Here is a 20,011-nt window from a genome sequence, read left to right as displayed (position 1 = left end):
ATAGATAATTTACTCATGTATGTATTGTAAACCTCAATATATTCTTCTGTGAATCATATGTTCTGTGAAATGTCAACCTCCTTGATTTATTGGTTGGGTTCTGCAAATTCTGTTTTAATATTATAAATTCTAGGAACTAATCTCCATAAAATGTAGGGTTGGCAATCTTTCTCATATTGTTTACTGAAAATTAAAAGAAATCATTCTCATTAACGATGAAGGAAAGTCAAACTTAAACTATTTTTATATTTCATTTAAATCCAGTAAGAATGCCTATTATCAAGAAAAACCACAAACAAATGCTAATAAGTGACTGTGGAAAGAAGAAATTTTATTAATTGATTGTGGTAGGAGAAATTATTGAAACAACTATCAAAATCTGGTTGATTTTCAAAATTAAAAATATGCTTAGATTCAAGTACATCAACTTCTCACAATTGATCCAAGAGTTCTGTTTTTCTTTAGTTCTGGAACAGAATCAGTTTATTTGGGGAGTCTTTTAGACAGCCATAACTAACAACTAAAAAGAAGTCTTCTTATTCCTGAATTCAGAATTTTTAAGTGATATTTGACTCTTGCAGAGACCATTGACATTTCAGGTAAGATATATTCATTTATACTACATACATTTATCTACACACTTACATTATTATTATTATAGTTTTAAGGTAAATAGTTATTATGAATCCTTGTGAAAATTTCATATTTCTTACTGTTATTTTACACACTTCTTTATTAGAGAATGTTCTTATTATTATGTCTCCAGTCAGAAAACTTATACTGTATTTTCCCCTCTGTGTTATTCCCCAACCTGTTAACTTGGCAATGTTTCTGTTTTACTTTCATGGCTTCAGACATTGCACAAGAATATGAACTTATGTCTTCTAATTGGATCTAGAAATCCTTGATGAGTTAGAAACTACACTTGGGGAAAAAACGCAATATTCCACTTGATAATATTACACCAATAATTTTTCCATAGGAAATTTTAGTAAAGATTTTGATTTCTAAGACTGGGCTTTAATAAAAAAAACAAAAAGAAATCTTCATGTTATTTGATCCCCAGTTACAATAGAAGCATATTTATTTTCAACAAAATCCTCACAATAGAGAATAGATAAAAATCTCACTTTCTAATATGTGAAAGAAAAATATGCTTACAGAAACACTATAGAAAACAATATGGTCATTAAAAATACAGGAGAATATACACAATAAAACCATGCAAAGACTGAGAAACCCATCATCACTAAATTTCCAGTATGAGAAATACATAAAAATCAATATATTGCCACAGGCTCTGACTTTAAACATATGGAAATCAGTTGTAAAAAAGCAAAAGCCATCAGTATACCAACGATGTATTGGTGTAGAAAACCATCAGGGAAATAGCACAATTCATATATCCATAAATTAGATAAAATATAGTGATGTAACTTTAATCTAGTATAAAGGATATGGATGACAAGAGCTTCAAGTCTCTTAAGAATTAAATTGCAGAAGACATTAGAAGATTGAAGGATCTCCCATGCTCAGAGATGAGTAGGATTAAAATAATAAAAATTGCCATCTTGCCACAAGCAACCTATAGATACAATACAATCCCTAAAAAATTCTAAGATAATTCCTTTTTTTTTAAAATTATATTTATGTTATGTACAGCATGCTGCCTGCATATGTGACTGCAGGCCAGAAAAGGGCACCAGATCACATTACAGATGGTTGTGAGCCACCATGTGGTTGCTGGGAATTGAACTCATGACCTCTAGAGGAGCAGTCAATGCTCTTAACCACTGAGCCATCTCTCCAGCCCTCTAAAACAATTCCTTACAGAACATGAGAGGAAAATGCTCAACTTCATTCAGCAAAACAAACAAACAAACAAAACCCTCATAATATCTAAAACAGTCAAAAGAAAACAACCTATGGATATATCACCATCCATAAGTTAAAGCTGTAGTACAGATCAAAACTAACTAATTGCATGCTATTGGAACAAAAACAGACAGGCTGATCGTTGGACATAAGGGAATGAAGAACCAATTTCTGTCCCACTTGAGACTGATCACATGTAAGAAAGGAAACCCCTGCCACTGTATGTGATACTCTACTGATCTTACAGTCAGAAGCCTAGCATAATTGTCACATGTGAGACTTCATCAAGGAGATAATGGAAACAGATGCAGAAACCACATCTAAACACCAGGCAGAAACCTGCTATCTTGTAAAAGTGTGTGTGTGTATGTGTGTGTTTGTGGTGGCGTGTCAGAGGAAATGGGCCAGCTAGAAAGCTGAGGGATAACATAAGAATAACTACAGAATCAATTAACCTGGGCTTCGGTTGGGTCAAGAGATTGTTCCACCAAACAAACACTATGCAGGTGGTAAATTTAGGCCTCCTACACCTTTGTACCAGGCATGCATCTTTGTCTTCAAGTGAGTCTCTTAACATTTTGATTGGATCCTGCTTCTCACTGTCTTACATGCCATTGGAACCCCTTGCTCTAGGTAGACAGCCATATTTTGCTTCAGTATGAGAAGATTTGCTGAAACTGGATGTTCCAAAGTAGGATGATAGCCAAGGGGAGTTTCCCCTTCTCTGAGGAAAGGAGAAGGGGTCAATGGAAGAAGGAGCTAATGATGGAGGTAATGTGAGGAAAAATTGGAGGCGTGGTTGTGATCTACTTGAATGTAAAGTGAATAAATAAATAAGTGTAGAAAAATGGTACAGATCTAAACATAGGATTCTCAAAAGTAGAGACCAAAGTACATGAGAAAGAAATGTTCAACAGTCCTAGGTAAGAAAGCTGTAATTCAAAACTACTCTGAGATTTGATTTCATATTACACTTATCAGAAGAATCAACTTTCAAGGTCAAAACCACAGTGAAAGCCCATGCTGTCAAAGAGAATATTCCTTCATTGCTGGTCAGAATGTAAATTTGTATTGCCACCATATAAATCAATATCATGCTTTTTCAAAGAACTGGCAATCCTTAAGACCAATCTGTACCACACCAGGTCATATACCCTAAAGTTACACCAAAAAAACCACATAATACTTGCTCAAATATGTTCACAGCAATTCCATCTGTTGTATACAGAACAGAAGCTGGTACAGAATTGATTACTCTTACCTAGTTAATGGAAAAATAAAATGTCATTCATTTACATAGTAGAATACTAAGCTATTAAAAACCATTACACCATGAAATTTACAGTCAAATGGCATGGAAGAAGACAATATCATCATGAGTGAGGTAACCCAGACACAGAAAGACAAGCATGTTACATAGTACTTAATAAGTGGATAATATCTATGAAGTAATAATAAATTATATATTCTACCTACCCAGGGAAGATAAATGACAAGGAAGGCTCACACTGTGAAGGGGAAAAAGAATAGGCAGGGAATGTGGACCGATGGAGGACTTTGGTAGGTGGCATGGGAGTTGGAACAGGACAAATTCGGTGTCTGAGCAGTGAAGCCAAACAGAAACTTGGAGAGACAAGTAGAATTATGAGAAATCTCAAGGATGAGTAGTAAATGTAGTCCAATGAAAATATCCAAAATGTTTTGAGGATTACCTTAGATATGATTCCCAGCAATTATGTAAAACAGCCTGAATCACCCATCTTCTGCCATCACGCAAGACTTCTAATGTTGGGACTGGTACACCACACAGTTCATAAAACTTTTCACCTCCATTTTGTCCTTCCTGCATGATGTGCTGGGTAAAGGTTGAAGAGAAGTTGTAGGAGTGGTCATCCAATTACTGGTTGAGATACATGAGATACATGCACCAAGAGGGAGATCCATCCCTTTGACACTAACTGGTGTTCCAGTGCCCAGAGACTTGATAGCACAGAGACCTATCATAGAAAATGATCCCTAATTACATTCTACTATTCTCTTAGATTGGTGACAAGCTTAATGTCAGAGATGATTCACCCAGCAATTGATGGAGACAAATACAGAATCCCACAGGCAAACTTTAGGAGTCTCAGGAATCCTGTGAAAAAGAGGAGGAATAATTGTAGGATCCAGAGGGATCAGAGATAACCAAATGAAACCCAGAAAACTAACCATCCTGTGCTCCTAGGGACCCAGAGACTAACCTAACAACCAGGGAGCATTCATGATCTGACTTGTCTTTTGGCACATATGTTATCTCCACATATGTTACTGTTTTACAATTTTGTTTGTGTGAGGCACTCTTCACAGAGTAAGTAGGGGCTGTTTCTGATGCTGCTGCCTGTCTTTGAGTCATTTTCCTCACGTTGGGTTGCTTGGTCTCTCACTAAGAGGAGAAGAATGTTTAGATTCACCGCAGATTGATGTGCCATGGCTGGTTGATATTGATATGTGGGCTGATTTTTCTGAAAAGAATTGCAGGAGCTCATGGGATGAGGCAGAAGGAGTGGAGGTAATGAAGATAGTCTAGGAGGAAATGAGGAAGGACAAATTGAAATATATATATTATATTATATATATATTGAAATATATATTTGTGTGTGTACATATATAACTATTATATACATATATACACATATGTATATAATTTGAGTATATATATGTATATATATATGTATATATATATATATATATACATATATATATATATATATATATATATATATATATATATATATATATATCCTTTTCACCAACCATAATAAAAAATACCTGGTTTGGTAAGTAACCTTTGAAACTTACAATCACTATGTATTTATCATTGGATCTCACTATTATTTGACTTGTCATGTGGGAGTAGGGATAACTTGTTGTATTGACTCTTTATGTTACATTTGTTTGTGCACCTGGACTTGGATTCTGAACCTTTACTGTATTTATTATGTCTGAAAGTTTTTCTGTTAATTTCAATAGTATTCTCTATGTAAAGCAACATGAGTCTTGAAAAGAGGGGTAGTTTGAATTCTTCCTATCCTATTCTTTTTACATTTTGTTTTTTTCTTCTCTAAGTGCTTTATCTAAGACCACGACAACAATATTGAATAAGGAAATAGAAATCGTATGTCTTTGTTTTGTTCCTAATTTTAGAGTAAATGCTTTCATTTTGTCATCATTTAATATACTTTTGGCTATTATCATGTTCTATATAGACCTGATTATTTGAAATCCATTATATTGATTCCTGAAGATTCCAGATTGTTTTTCATGAATGCATGTTGAAATTTTCCAAGGATTATTTCAGCATAAATGGGAAAACATAAGTAATTTTTGTTTTTGTATTTATTGGACATATTACATCCTTTGATATATGTACATTGAAACAAACTTGTATTTCATACAAAAAGTTTACTTGAACATGATGTGCCATCTCCTTAGTAGATCCCTAAAATTGAATTGCAAGTTCTTTGTTAGGAATTTTTGTATCTATATTCATTGAATAAATTTAAATCCAGTTTTTCATTATTTTGATGTTGTTATTTATTTACATTTTAAATGTTGTCCTCCTTTCCAGTTTTCATACCACAAACCTCCCACCTTATCCCCTATCCACTTTGCCTCTATGAAGGTGCTCTCCTCACCTACTCACCCACTCCTATGTCAAAACTCTAGAATCCCCTTAATCTGCTTAATCCTGGAGCCTCTATTGTACCAAGGGCCTCACCTTCTATTGGTTCCAGATAAAGAAATCCTTTGTTACACAAGTACCTTTAGTCATAAGTCTATCCATGAATACTCTTTGGTTGGTTGTTTAGTCCCTGGTAGCTCTGGAAGTGAATGGTTGATTGATATAATTATCCTTCCTTTGGGGTTGCAAAGTGCTTCTACACCTTCAGTCCTTCCCCTAATTTTTAATTGGAGTCCTTGGGCTTTGATGTCTGATGTTGGCTTTGAGTATCTGCATTTGTATTGGTCAGGTACTGGCAGAGCCTCTCAGGAGACAGCTATACCAGTCTACTCACAGCAAACACTTCTTGGTATTACGGATCAATTATGTCAGAGTTTGGTGTCTGTGGATGGCAAGGATCCTTAGGAGGTGCAGTCTCTGGATGGCCTTTCCTTCTGCCTAGTAATCTACTAACTTTTGTATCAAAATAATACATGAGTAATAAAATGAATTTGAAAGTAATCTGTCAATCCCTATGAAATGGGGCAAATTAGGAAGAACTGATAAGGAATATTTCTTGGAAGACTGACAGGTTCACTAGTGACATTCTGTGTTTCTGGGTTTTACATTAAGGAGACACTTCTAAGAACACTATCGATTCATTTAAGATTCAACTCTTCATTATTTATACCTTGAGGACTTAATTTAGGTAGATAATGTAATATTGTAGGTTATCTTTTTCGAGTTCATCTAGCTTTTCAGAGGGAAAGTTTTCAAAGTAATTTTCAATTTTTATGTACAGTGTGTGTATACTGTTCAGATTGAGACTAAGTCATGCAAAGGTTACTATTATTTTCTTCTGTGGAACTATTTTACAGGATTAATGTTTCCTTGAACAGACACCTTCCAACAGTCAAAACAGCAATAGACTTTCATTTTACACCTTGCTGTCTTGTGTGTCTCTTCAAGTTTGTTAGCCTTATTTTGATTATTTCCACTGAATGTACTTCTGTTACTCATCATAATCAGGAAGAACAAGGCCTGTGAGACAAGATGTAGGGAAGGCATCTTATATCATGGAAGGTGCAAGCATGTTTAAAGGTATGAGGCTGAAAGAAGCCGCCAGTGCCAGAAAGTCTGTCAGCACTTGTAGGAAAGAATCTAGGGGAGTCATTGTACTATGGAGTATGTAAGACCAATGTATACTCAGTTGACAACAACTGCTTCATCACGACTCTGACAAGCGGGCATAGCACTGTGAGATTTAAGAAGAAACACATTATACAGTATCATTTTACCATTATTGCCTTGTCCCTTTTTACAAGGTTTACTCACAACTAGTCCAAATCTTTATTTTTCTTTGCATGTGCTTTCATTTCCCGTGGTCCTACTGAATCCTGCTTTCTAAGATCTTTCCTGGCCCATTTTCCCCAATGCATTCCTCCTTCTTCACCAGCAGGCTTCCTGGGATTATCTAGACAGGTTCTCCTCTCTTTCCCAATATCGGTGGAACCTCCATTTGATGATGCCTGCATTGTCATGACACTGAGAACCATGTGTAGACCTGCAAGATTTAAGAAGAAACACATATTCGAGCCATGTTTCTTCTTAACTCTTGTAAGCTTATGCCCGGTTCTCAGTGTCATGACAATGCAGGTGTCGTCACTCAATAGTACCGAAAGAAGAGTGATCATGATGTCAGAAGGAGCAAAGACAACCTGAAAAGAAGTTAAAGGAGCAAACAGGAAGAGAGTAGGCTGTGGGAAAGGAAATGGATGAACTACCTGATAGTGCAGGAAATGCAAGTCTTTAAGGGGGAAGGTAGGTTCTTTCTGTAAGAAAGAACAGAAGTAGTTGTTGATGAGAGAATGAAAATTCCTTGGGGGTCATCAGAACAGAAGTCTATGGCATGCATAATTAGCCTTACCTCCTGACATAGCAAGGTCACAAATGAGCTAGACATTGCTTTTGAATAGAGAAGGTGCGGCCCATATGGTGGATGAGAAGCTCAGCACTGGAGGAATCAAATAATACATAAGGACCTTCAGTGTGTATACAGTTTTTGAATAGATAAATAATCTCAAGTAAAACTCACATTTATTTTATGAAGTTTTATGATTAAATTTTGAGCTTTATTCATGTAGTGCTGTTTTATTTAGCTGTGGTTAAAGCCACATTTTACTACTTCAATGTAATGTAGGCAGCCCTGATTCACATCACTGAAGTGTTTAAACTCTTCCTAAATGGTAACATTTAATTCTTGCTTGTCTAATTTCCCTAGGAATTTGTGTTATCTTTTTGTGAACTCAACGAAAGTGTTTGCCTGTATAAAATTTAAGGAATTGATACTGAAATTTTATATTACTGTGTATAAACTGGAAATACATTCTAAAAGACATTTGCTTCCATTTTTATATATAATTCTTTGCTTTTTTGAGACACAGTTCATATAGCACATGCATAATTCAAACATGTTTCTTCTGTGACCACCACTAGCCTCTCCATGCTGTGCTGGGAATAAACTCAGAACTAAGACATAAAAACTGTTCTCTGTTATCTGAGGTGCATTGCCAGGACATTAATGAAACATTGATGGTATCATACCACTTCATCCTTTAGTACTTTTCAAACATCTGTCTTATTTAAGTCCTCTACAGCTCCCAGGCCTGAACTCAGGATATAGCACAGAGTCATGCACATAATGTTCCCCTCTGCTCATAAATACCAGCCTTGATCCTAAAAGCTCTAATAGAGGCACCTAACTCTGGACTCAAGAATCTTTCCCTTCAGTGACCAGCACTGATACAGAACATTCACCATGGACTTACGACTGACTTATGTTTTTATTGTTGCTATTTTAAAAGGTAATAATAAATCATAATAGATATTGAGTGTGTGAATACATGTGAGTGAGGGGGAGCATGAAGATTTTGATGGTTTACTGACAAGATTCTCTGTGCTTGCAGGTGTCTTGTGTGAGGTGAAACTGGAGGAATCTGGGGGAGGTTTGGTGCAACCTGGAGTGTCCCTGAAACTCTCTTGTGCAACCTCTGGATTCACTTTCAGTAACTACTGGATGGAATGGGTTCGACAGTCTCCAGGGAAGGGGTTAGAATGGGTAGCCGAAATTAGAACCAAAGCTAATAATTATGCAACATACTATGGGGAGTCTATGAAAGGCAGATTCACCATCTCAAGAGATGATTCCAAAAGTATGGTCTACCTGCAAATGAACAGCATAAGATCTGAAGATACTGGCATTTATTACTGTACAAGGCACAGTAAGAACTGTTCCTTGTGATTCTAGACACAAACCTCCCTGCAGGAGCTCTCAAACCAGCAGAGGGAGCTCAGTGGACATGGAGCTCAGGAACTATTGTTTATATGGATATGGAAGGTAAGACCATGAGTAGACTTCCTTCTTCTACCACCTAGAATGGGCCTCCTCTAACTGAACAAGTCAACATCTGAGGACAGAACTGGCTGTTTCTGTCTCAATCTGATACATCTTACCCAGTATAGTACAAATAATTTTGGTTGATTGTAATGTGCTTTCACCTGTCCAGAGTGAACTCTAAGATCAAAGTGAGCAGATCCTTATTCCACACTCAAACATGATTATTTCTATTGTTCTGAAAACTTCATGTTTTCTGTGGTTAGCTGAGTCCACTGATTCTTTACCAGGGCAGGGAAATTGGCGAAGAGGAACACAACATTTTGAATGTTTACACCAAACCATTCCTAACAAAGGTTCTATTGTTTATTCCATGGTATAAAAAATTATAGAGGGCAGAATAATCAAGCACTGAGGCATCAAGAAATGGCTCACATGACAAGCAAGAAATAGCCACCCACGCTTCTCTAAAATTAGTGCTTACAAAACCTATTAGAAACAACTTAAGGCAGGCCAATTCCAGAGTAAGAAATGATCAGAAGTTCTTAGAAAATGTCTCAGCAGTTAAGAATGACTGCATCTCTTGAAGAGGTTCTGAGTTTGTTTCAATATTCCCATGTTCAACAGGTCACCTGTACCTTCAACTTGAGAGGGACAAAAGCCTTCTTCTAGACTCTGCACACACACACACACACACACACACAAACACACACACACACACAGAGACATACACACACATACAAACACACACACACATGAAAAATTGAATATGTATCCCATATATAGTTAATACAGAGCATTTCCCTACATCATGTTCTATTGTTTTTATTGTTGACAACTTTAAAATTATACTTAAATTTCACCCAGGGAAATGATGGCACCAACGATTAATACCAGCACTAGGGAGGCAAAAACAGGCAGATATTTCAGAGACTTATATACACATTTTCACAAAAGCAGATGTTCACAATACCCAGCATAGATAAGGGGGAACCTTACTGAAACAGACATGCTTGAGTTTAGGTCTGAGAAATTTCTGGAATAAACTGATCACTCGACCAGTGGGGAGGAGAGGTTACATTTTTAATTGTTACATTGTGGCAACTATTTTATTTTGGAATTGTTTTAGTATTACATAAAGGTTTAAAAGATATTTTAGAGTATTTCAGTGCATCATGTTCCATTTTATTTATTGTTGACAACTTTATATAGTGTAGTAAAATTATAGCATTAGGGATCAGGTGCAGGCAAGTATTTTTGAGTTTAAGATCAGCGTGGGCTGCATAGTAAGTTTTGCATCAATCAAAACTAGACAGATAAGGAATAACAGGAAAAACTATTTTTCGCATAAAGAGTTAATTGATATAATGTTTTAAATTTTATGTTTAGATGTTATAGTATAACATATATTCTAATGACATATGTGAAGGGAGAGCATGCATTTTATAATTTAAAGTAGAGATGTATTACAACACTATAGATTTCTTCAAGAACAGTCAGACACAGATAAGGAATTGTAAAGTACCCTAGGAGTTTATGAGAAGCATCCCCTTTGAAGCAATAAGAAATTAAGTATTAATGCAAAGGTATAGGTGTGCAAAGAGCAGTGTATCCTCTAAAGGAGGAAGTCAACTAGTCTGAGCTTAGAAGAGGAAAGCTGCCTGATCAGTGGGCAATATAGACTGCTCTGGTGTGTTAGAAATACAAACAAGATTAAGCTGTGAGATATTGTGGTTCATGGGTGAGGACATCAGTGTGGAGACCCAGATCAAGCAGAGCTTTTGGGGAGCAACAGAACCAGCATGACCACCAGAGAATGAAAAGCGTAGTCTCAGCAATCTAGGGCCACTAATACCAGGTTTAGTGCAGAGTGTGTAATGGAATATAGATAATTTTAGAATAAAAATCAGAGGGTCTACTGACACACACAGCAAGGGAATATACACATTGTTCTCAGAAAACTACTGATATCCAATCTCAAAGAGCAGGGAGTGAGAAAAGAAGTTCCTTTTGCAGTTGGTACCACCAAAAGTTAGAGCACAGAACCCAGAGGAACAGAAAAAAGCAAAAAGCAAACAAAAAAGAAAAAAAAATCCAACAAAAAAAAAAACAAGGAAATATCTAGAAACGTTCACCTCCCTGTATTCTCCTCATAGGTGACCAATCACAGGTAGAGCTACTTCAGTCTCGATCTGAGTTGAATTAGCCTGGAGAGTGGTGAAGATCTCCTGCTAGGCTTCTGAGTATGCCTTCACCAAGTATGAAATGAACTTGGTGAAATAGGCACCAGGAAAGTGATGAGCTAATTCAAAAGTGAGACTTGAATATCAGTCATATGTTAAAGACTTCACAGGATGGTTTGCCTTTTCTGTAGACAGCCCTGTCAGCACTGTGTATCTGCACATTAGCAGCCTTAAGAATGTGGATTTGTATTACTGTGCAAGAAGCATCTTGTCAAAGCCATATCATGAGGGTGACAGAACTTCTGAGAGAAAGATTGACATGTTAAGTCCAATCAGTAACAAAGAAAACATTAAACCCTATACCTTTTACTAGGACAGCAGTTCTCACCCTCTGGGTCATGACCCCTTTGGGCTTGTAACTATTATTTCACAGGAGTTGCCTAAAATCATCTATACATTTGATGTTTGCCTTATGCACCACAATGGTAGCAAAATTTCACTTATTTAGTACCAGCAGAAGAAATCTTATGTTTAGGGATCATCACAATATGTGGCACCATATTAGTTTTAAGTATTAAGAATATTGAGAATCACTAGGCTAGCATAAGTAGGGTAGGGATGAGACATATAGACTAACTGCTATTATAACACACACACACACACACACACACACACACACACACACATATATATATATACATATATATGTATATATATTGCTTCTACAAATGATTCTGAATCAATTTAATAGAAGCATTATTATCAGTCTCTATTACACTTTCAGAAAAGATAAGAAGATCAGTGGTTTTACTGTAGGGTATATTAAGGTAGAAAATATACCAGGGCTGGGTAATTTTCGCGTGAAAAGCTGCCACTGGAGACAGACAACCATTCCTGCAGTATATCTGCTTAGTTGACTCTAACAAATGTTAGTGTTTGAAGATAAAAGACTCATTTCCAAAGAAATAAATATTTATACACACTCTCTAGAATGTTACAGTGAATATGTAAACAAGCAATTGAATAAATGAATAAATAAATAAATAAATAAATAAATAATAAAAGCAGCAATGATCTAAATTCAAAATAATTACTTGGAAAAAAGAAAGCAAGGAAAAACCTTTAAGAAAAAAACAACACCAAAAAAAGAAAAAATGTAAGAAGTCTGTTTTGTGACTTTAGAAACTCTTTGATTTGTGAGTCTAAATTTTCAGATGAAGATCTGTCACGTGAGATCTCGTCACCAGAACCTATATTCTTAGTACTGAAGTGTATGAGATGAACACACCAAAGCTGAAAATAACAATTGACAGCTTACCAACATGGGTTTTAGCACTGTAATGAACTCACTTGGACACCACAGCCAAGCGGGAACTATTACTAAACAAGAATACAGCTGAAAGCATTCAAAGATGAAGGAAGACCTGGATGAGAATAAGAAACTGATTCAGGCTTCCCAAAACTGTATTCTCATGCAGATGACTTCTCAGTCACGCAGATTATTTCTCAGTGCATCTGCAGCACGCTAAAGCTGCCTTCCATAGTTATGAAATCTCCAAAGTGTCCATGTTTGGAGCATTACTATTTTCAAGGCATTCCATGGTCATCAGTAAGAGCCTCTGTAATAACCTATATTTTAAATATCTCACGATACTGCACTTATTTACATACATTACAGGAACAAGACTTGGAGAGGGTCAACAGACCAGTACCTGAACCTGCAGACACTGTCTTTCTGCTGCAGGTGTTATAAGCGACATACACTGAATTTAGGGAGACATGGGCAAAGGAAGGCACTGCACAGAAACATCAATTGTCCATAGTCTATTCACAGCCGAAACAATAATTATATACGCTCATGTTCTAATTTGTAGTATGATCTTTCTCTTCCTGTTCTTGCCACTGATAAGTCATATGCCTGAGAATATTGTGTGGATTTGGGGAGACTACATCTGGTTTGTACTTCCCCAAACATGGAAGAAACAACCACTTTCCAAAGTAGTCCAGCATAAATAGCTCTCTTTAGCAGTGACTCGGAGATGACCTCTAAGCCAGAATAAACTCTTCTGTAAGTCACCCTTTATCAACACAATGAAACTGCATCAGTTTAAATGAAGAAATGATTGTCTTTGTCCTGGAAGGTATTGTTCAAATTCTTCTGGACCTACGTTACTTTCAATTTCTAGATTTAGAAACATCTTTGTATTTTTTTCCTGCTCCATGGCATAAATCCTTCTTGACAAGTGGAAACCCAGTCTCTGATCTGTTATGCTGTGTCCACTGTGATACAAATACACTTTTCTGGAAAGTGTGATTGTTGCTTTCTCTCAAATGGTTGATGACAGTATCCAAATGCAAGTTTCCCTACTAACTGTCTTGGTTCTATATGTTAAGTGCATCTGCACATAACTTAAATTTCTGACCATTCTTATCCCTCTGTACACAGACAATTGATTTATGTACAGCTACATGTGCCAGTCTCTGGTCCACACAGGCCGTGATTCTTCCTGCCCTGTGCCTGCATTCTACAGCAATAGTACAGATCACTTAGTGAGGCTCTATCATACACTGAGAAAAGATCAGAGGAAACTATTAGGAATATAGAAAATATTGGTTAGTGCATCTTAAAAATTTTCACCGTTTTGCGTCATGTCAATGAACTTGTCCTTCACACCTCACCTTTGAATGCTGGAGACATGTTAATATTATTGTAAAAATATTCTCAGTGAAAGAATGTCATTGTAAACTGAGACACACAACTTTCTGATAGATATTTACAGGGCAATTATGTCATTACAACCACAAAAATCCAGGGAGAATCATCAGACCAAATATGAGGAAGGAAAGGGAGGGCTTACATGAGATGGGCTTACCTAAAAAGATGATGGTGTCTTTTGTGCCTTTAATCATTTTATGTATTTGTATTTAACGTACATTCATGTTAAATCAACCTTGTATTTCTGAGTTAAGAAAGCTTACCGGGTTAAAGGAAAAAAAAAAGTAACACAAGTTGGATTTGGAGGAAACCCTGACAGCTCACACTGAGCTGAGGGTATTTTGGTGTTTAATGACTGATGATAAAATATACTCATCTTCTTTAGAAAGATTCAGTAGGTTCCTTATGAACTACTGAATGACTTACCTATGTGTGTAAATAACAACCCAATCACTCAATGTTATTAATTAATGAATCAGACGTGGTCAGATATTTTGGAGAGTGTTTATTGTAAGGTCCCAAGAGGAGCCTGAGGGATATTATGAGGTTAGTTATGATCATAATATATTCACCCATGAATGAAAATTTCAAAATAAACAAAATCATTGTAAGAAACAAGTGAGGTAACCTAGTCACAAAAGAACACACAAGGTATGCACTCACTAATAAGTGGATATTATTCCAAAAGCTCAGAATACCCAAGATACAATTTACAAAGCAGAGGATGCTCTAGAAGAAGGAAGACAAAAGTGTAGATGCTTCATTCCCTCGTAGAAAGGGAACAAAATACAGGAAAATATAGGGAGACAAAGTTTGGAGCAGATACTGAAGGACAGGCCAACCAGAGACTGCACCACCACAGAATCCATCTCATATACAGAGACCAAACCTAGACACTTTTACAGATGCTAAGAAGTGCTTACTGAGAGAAGGCTGATATAAATGTCTCCTGAGAGACTCTGCCAGAACCCGTCAATTACAGAAGTGGATACTCTCAGACAACCACTGAACTGAGAGTGGGTTTCCAAATTGGGGAATTATAGAAAGGACTGAAAGAGCTGAAGGAGTATGCAACTCCCTAAGAACAGCAACATTATCAACTAAACAGAACCCTGGCCCCCGAGCTCCAGAGACTAAACCACCAACCAAAGAGTAAACATGAAACAACCCATAGCTCCAGCTACATATATTGCAGAGGATGGCCTTGTTAGATATCAATGAGAGGAGAGGCCCTTGGTCCTATAAACATTCGATGCCTTAGTGGGAGTGGATGGCCTGTTCCGGATTCACCCTCATAAAAGCAGGAGGAGGAGAGATATGATAGAGGCTTTCTGGAGGGGAAACAGGAAAGGGGATATTTGAGATGTAAATAAATAAAATATTCAATTAAAATAAGTATATATTTCAAATTTTCAGTCATGTTCTATTATATACTGTGCATGTTTCCCTCATTTCTATCCTATTCTTCTTGGCATTCCTAATTTCCCTTTATCTTACTAGACAATTTCACTTATTCCTCATAATGTATTTGTTTAATGTTCCCTAGGTTGCCACCGAATAGGATTCTGGAGTTTTTTTGCAGAATAGAATGTCTGTAATTGTTTTACAGAATGATATCAGAAAAATATTAACTTATGAGGTAAAGAATTGGTAATTGTGCAGCCGTGGATCTTTCATGGTTTGTATACACTCTGCATCAAAATTTATCTCTCACAGATATATAAAGGTATTTGTATAATTATAACTGAATTAGGATAATGATTAAGGCATCTCCCTAGCAATAGTTTGGGAGAACATGACTTTAAGATCTTCGTAAATTCTAAAGATATTTATGTGCTGCTAACATAAAAGTTCTCCACTCGAATCTCATTTGTGTCCCTCTCTTTTCATAGGAACAATGGTGAAATTGTAGTCAATGATTAAATTTGCATGATGTCATGGGTTCCAGGTCAGTGACTCAGACATTGAGCTTCACAACTAGGTATGTTGCCAAATATTCCATAAGACTCCTGCCCACCATGAATTTTCACAGCAAGTTTTCATGATTTTTTACAACTAGCAAACTGTAACATGTTTCTTATAGTCAGCCCGCAGTAGGCAAGAGACTAGGATACATCCCAGGAATTCATGGATGGTTTAATATACAAAATTTATTCAATATAATCCACTATATATACAAACACAAAAATAAGAGCCACATGGTCATTTCATTAGATGCTGAGAATGCATTTGACAAAATTCAACAAAACTTCATGATAAAAGTCCTGGAAAATGTGTGGGGGTATAAAATTAACTCAAACAAATCAGTAGCCTTCTTCTACTCACAGGAAAAACAGGCTGAGAAAGAAATTAGGGAAATGGTACCCTTCATAACAGATGCAAATAATATAAAATATCTTGGTATGACTTTAACCAAGCAAGTGAAAGATCTTTATGACAGGAACTTCAAGTATCTGAAGAAAGATATTGGGGAAGATCTCAGAAGATGGAAAGAATTTCCATGTTTGTGGATTTGCAGGAGTTATATAGTAAAGATGGACATTTTTGCCAAAAGCAATCTACAGATTCAATGCAATACCCATTAAAATTCCTACTCCATTCTTTATGGTGATAGAAAAAGCAATTTGCAAATTCCTTTGGAATTACAAAAAACCCAGGCTAGCCAAAACTATACTCAAATATAAAAGAACTTCTGGGGGAATTACCATCCTTGTCTTTAAGCAATATTGCAGCGCAAAAGTCATGAAAATTGTAAGGTATTGGTACAGAGACAGGCAGGTAGAGCAGTGGAACACAATTGAAGACCCAGAAATAAACCTACATAACTATACCCAGTTGATCTTTGACAAAGGATCTAAATCCATCCAACGGAAGAAAGATTTCACGTTCAACAAACAGAGCTTGTTCGACAGGAGGTCAGCATGTAGTAAAATCCAAATCGATCTATTCTTATCACCATGTACAAACATTAAGTCCAAGTGGATCAAGGACCTCCACATCAAACCACATATACTCCAATTAATAGAAGAAATACTGGGGAAGAGTCTCGAACTCATGGGCACTGGGAAAAAATTTCTGAACAAAACACCAATGGCTTATACTCTAAGATAAAGAATCGACAAACGGGACCTCATAAAACTGCAAAGCTTTTGAAAAGCAAAAGACACGGTCATTAGGACAAAATGGTAAAAAAAAAAAAAAAACAGATTGGGAAAAGATCTTTACCAATCCTACATCTGACAGAGGACTAATATCCAAATGAATCAAAGAACTCAAGTAGTTAGACTTCACAGATCCAAATCACCCTATTAAAAATGGGGTACAGGGCTAAACAAAACATTCTCAGTTGAGGATTATTGAAAAGCCAAAAAGTACCTAAAGAAGTATTCAACATCCTGAGTCATCAAGGAAATACAAATCAAAACAACCCTGGGATTCACCTCACAACTTTCAGAATGACTAAGATAAAAATCTCAGGTGATGGCAGATGCTGGTGAGGATGTTGAGAAAGAGAAACACTCCTCCATTGTTGGTAGAATTGAAAACTGGAGTTTCCTCAGAAAATTGGACATTGAACTACACCTGAGGACCCAGATAAACCTCTCTTGGGCATATACCCAAAAGGTGCTCCAAAATAGAACAAAAACACATGCCCTACTATTTTCATAGCATCCTTATTTATAATAGCCAGAAGATGGAAATTACCCAGATTCCCTTCAAAAGATGAATGGATTCAAAAAATATGGTACATCTACACAATGGAGTACTACTCAGCTATCAAAAACAAGGAATTCATGAAATTTATAGGCAAATGGAATGAACTAGAAAATACCATCCTGAGTGAGGTTACTCAATCACAGAAAACACACATGGTATGCACTCATTGATAAATGGATGTTAGCTGAAAAGCTCAAATTACCCAAGATGTAATCTGCAGACCACAGGATGAAAAAGGATGATGAAAATGCAGATGCTCCCACTCCTTCTTAAAAGGGAGAAAATATTCATTGTAGGGGATATGAAAGCAAAGTTTAGAGCAGGGACTCAAGGGGAGACCATTCAGAGCCTGACACACATGTGGCCCATATATATATATATATATATATATATATATATATATATATATATATATATATATATATATCCATCAAAAATAGATAAGATTGATGAAGCTAAAAAATGCAAGTGGAAAGGCACTGGATATAGATGTCTCCTGAGAGACAAATCTAGAGCATGTCCAATATAGAGGTCAATGCTAGCAGGAAACCACTGAACTGAGAATAGGATCCCCTTTGCGGGAATTAAAGGAAGTATTGAAAGAGATGAAGGAGCTTTCAAACCCATTAAAAACAACAATGCCAAACAACTAGAGCTTCCAGGGAATAAACCACTACTGAAAGACTATACATGGACTGACCCAGGGCTCCAACTGCATATGTAGCAGAGAATAGCTTTGTTGGGGCAACAGTGGATGGGAAAGCCTTTGGTCTTGTTAAGGTTGGACCCACAGTGCATGGTAATATGAGGGCGGGCAAGAAGGGGGATGTACAGGGGGAATACCCTTTTAGGGGAAGGAAAGGGGAGGGAATGGGTGCTTATGGACAGGAAACCAGGAAGTGGAATAACCTTTGAAATATAAGTAAATAAATATATAATAAAAAATTTTAAAAAATTACCAAGGCAGTGGATGAAGAGTCTAACTGCTGGTGGATGTGTGGGCATAATTCAGAAACATTATTAATATATCCTCTGAGGTGAATGCAGTAGAAATAAGTGTTTAGGTAAAATATCTGTGTTTTATATTTCTCAGTCATAGACCTATACTTCTGTATCTCTGTGGCAAGAGATGAATGCCAAGATTTCTGATGTGATGCACTTGAGCCCACAACAAACCTGTTCATCTAAATTGCTTGAAAGTTTTAATATTGGCAGAAATTTATTTGTGAGCAGTAGGAGAACATGGATGATGTTAAAGCCCTGTATCATTACTAGTGAATCTTAGACATCTGTAAGGGCAGAAAGTCATTTATCATTATGTCTTCTGGAATGACCAGATCTTTTGTGAAAGAACCATGTCACAGCATATGAAAACAAACAAATCAAATGGCACACAGACTCAAAAACTGTTCAAAAATTTCTTAGAACTATTTGAAGGATCTGATCACTAAAGGTTGTACTGATGACTAGGACCCCAACATTAAATAGTGATCTCACCTATCACTTTCAAACCCATATACTATTGGAGTTTGAAATCTGTGAATTCAACCATATTTCTGACTACAGACACATTACTTTGACCTGATAAAAGATAGGTAGAAGTCATTTGATCCCAAGACTCAGGTGTTTTAATGAATGTTGTTTGAGAAAAGTAGACACACAGAAGAATACCTTTCCTTATCTTCTTTGGATTTAAATAGCACCAAATATATTTCTAAGAAAAACAAAGACCAAAACATATATGAAAAATATGAGGACTTCTTATATGAAACTTTCCTTTAAAGTTATTGTCTGGGAGACTTTCCCTTTGCAAAGTACGAGACATGGTGGAGGTTTGACAGAGTTTGGGAGGTGTGTGAACCACACGCTATTTTATCTTGGGCAAGGAATTATATGGACCGTGGATTATCATGTGACAAGAAGTGAGATTTGTGGATCATGGTTCAGCATGCAAAGGTGTAAGTCAGGAAAGGCACATAAGAAGAATGTGTTTATGAAACATCAGGATTGTAGTTTGCTGTGTTGTGAAAGAGAGGCTAATTATCAGAAACAAATATAGGATTTTTGGAAAACCAAAATCCATGGAAATTTTTCTTCTATTCACATTGTCTCTAGGGAAGAATCACATTTCCAGAAGTATTGTGGTAGAATTTGTTGATTTTTATATACATGATATAATAACGTTTAGAAATGGATATAAGTTAACTTTCATTTTTTTACATTTGTAATCACAAAAGATATACTGACACGAATGGTGGAAAGCTTACAAAGTTTCAACCCTACACAAACCACTAAAGAGAAATAAGGAATGTGCATTTCTCTCTCTCTCTCTCTCTCTCTCTCTCTCTCTTTCTCTCTCTCTCTCTCTCTCTCTCTCTCTGTGTGTGTGTGTGTGTGTGTGTGTGTGTGTTTGTGTGGTTTTC

General features: G+C 36.3%; 1 gene segment (V, D, J or C); it reads left to right on the top strand.

The window, feature by feature from the left end:
- Positions 1–8,335: 8,335 nt before the first annotated feature.
- LOC366763 (Ig heavy chain V region IR2-like) lies at positions 8,336–8,879 on the top strand. The segment is given in 2 exon segments: positions 8,336–8,442; positions 8,545–8,879. Coding segments are annotated over 2 exon segments (381 nt in total).
- Positions 8,880–20,011: the final 11,132 nt, after the last annotated feature.

This window comes from Rattus norvegicus, chromosome 6, assembly GCF_036323735.1.
Source record: "Rattus norvegicus strain BN/NHsdMcwi chromosome 6, GRCr8, whole genome shotgun sequence".
Taxonomy (NCBI): domain Eukaryota; kingdom Metazoa; phylum Chordata; class Mammalia; order Rodentia; family Muridae; genus Rattus; species Rattus norvegicus.
Note: the sequence above shows the minus strand (reverse complement) of the source record. Positions and strands in the feature narration are given on the sequence as shown.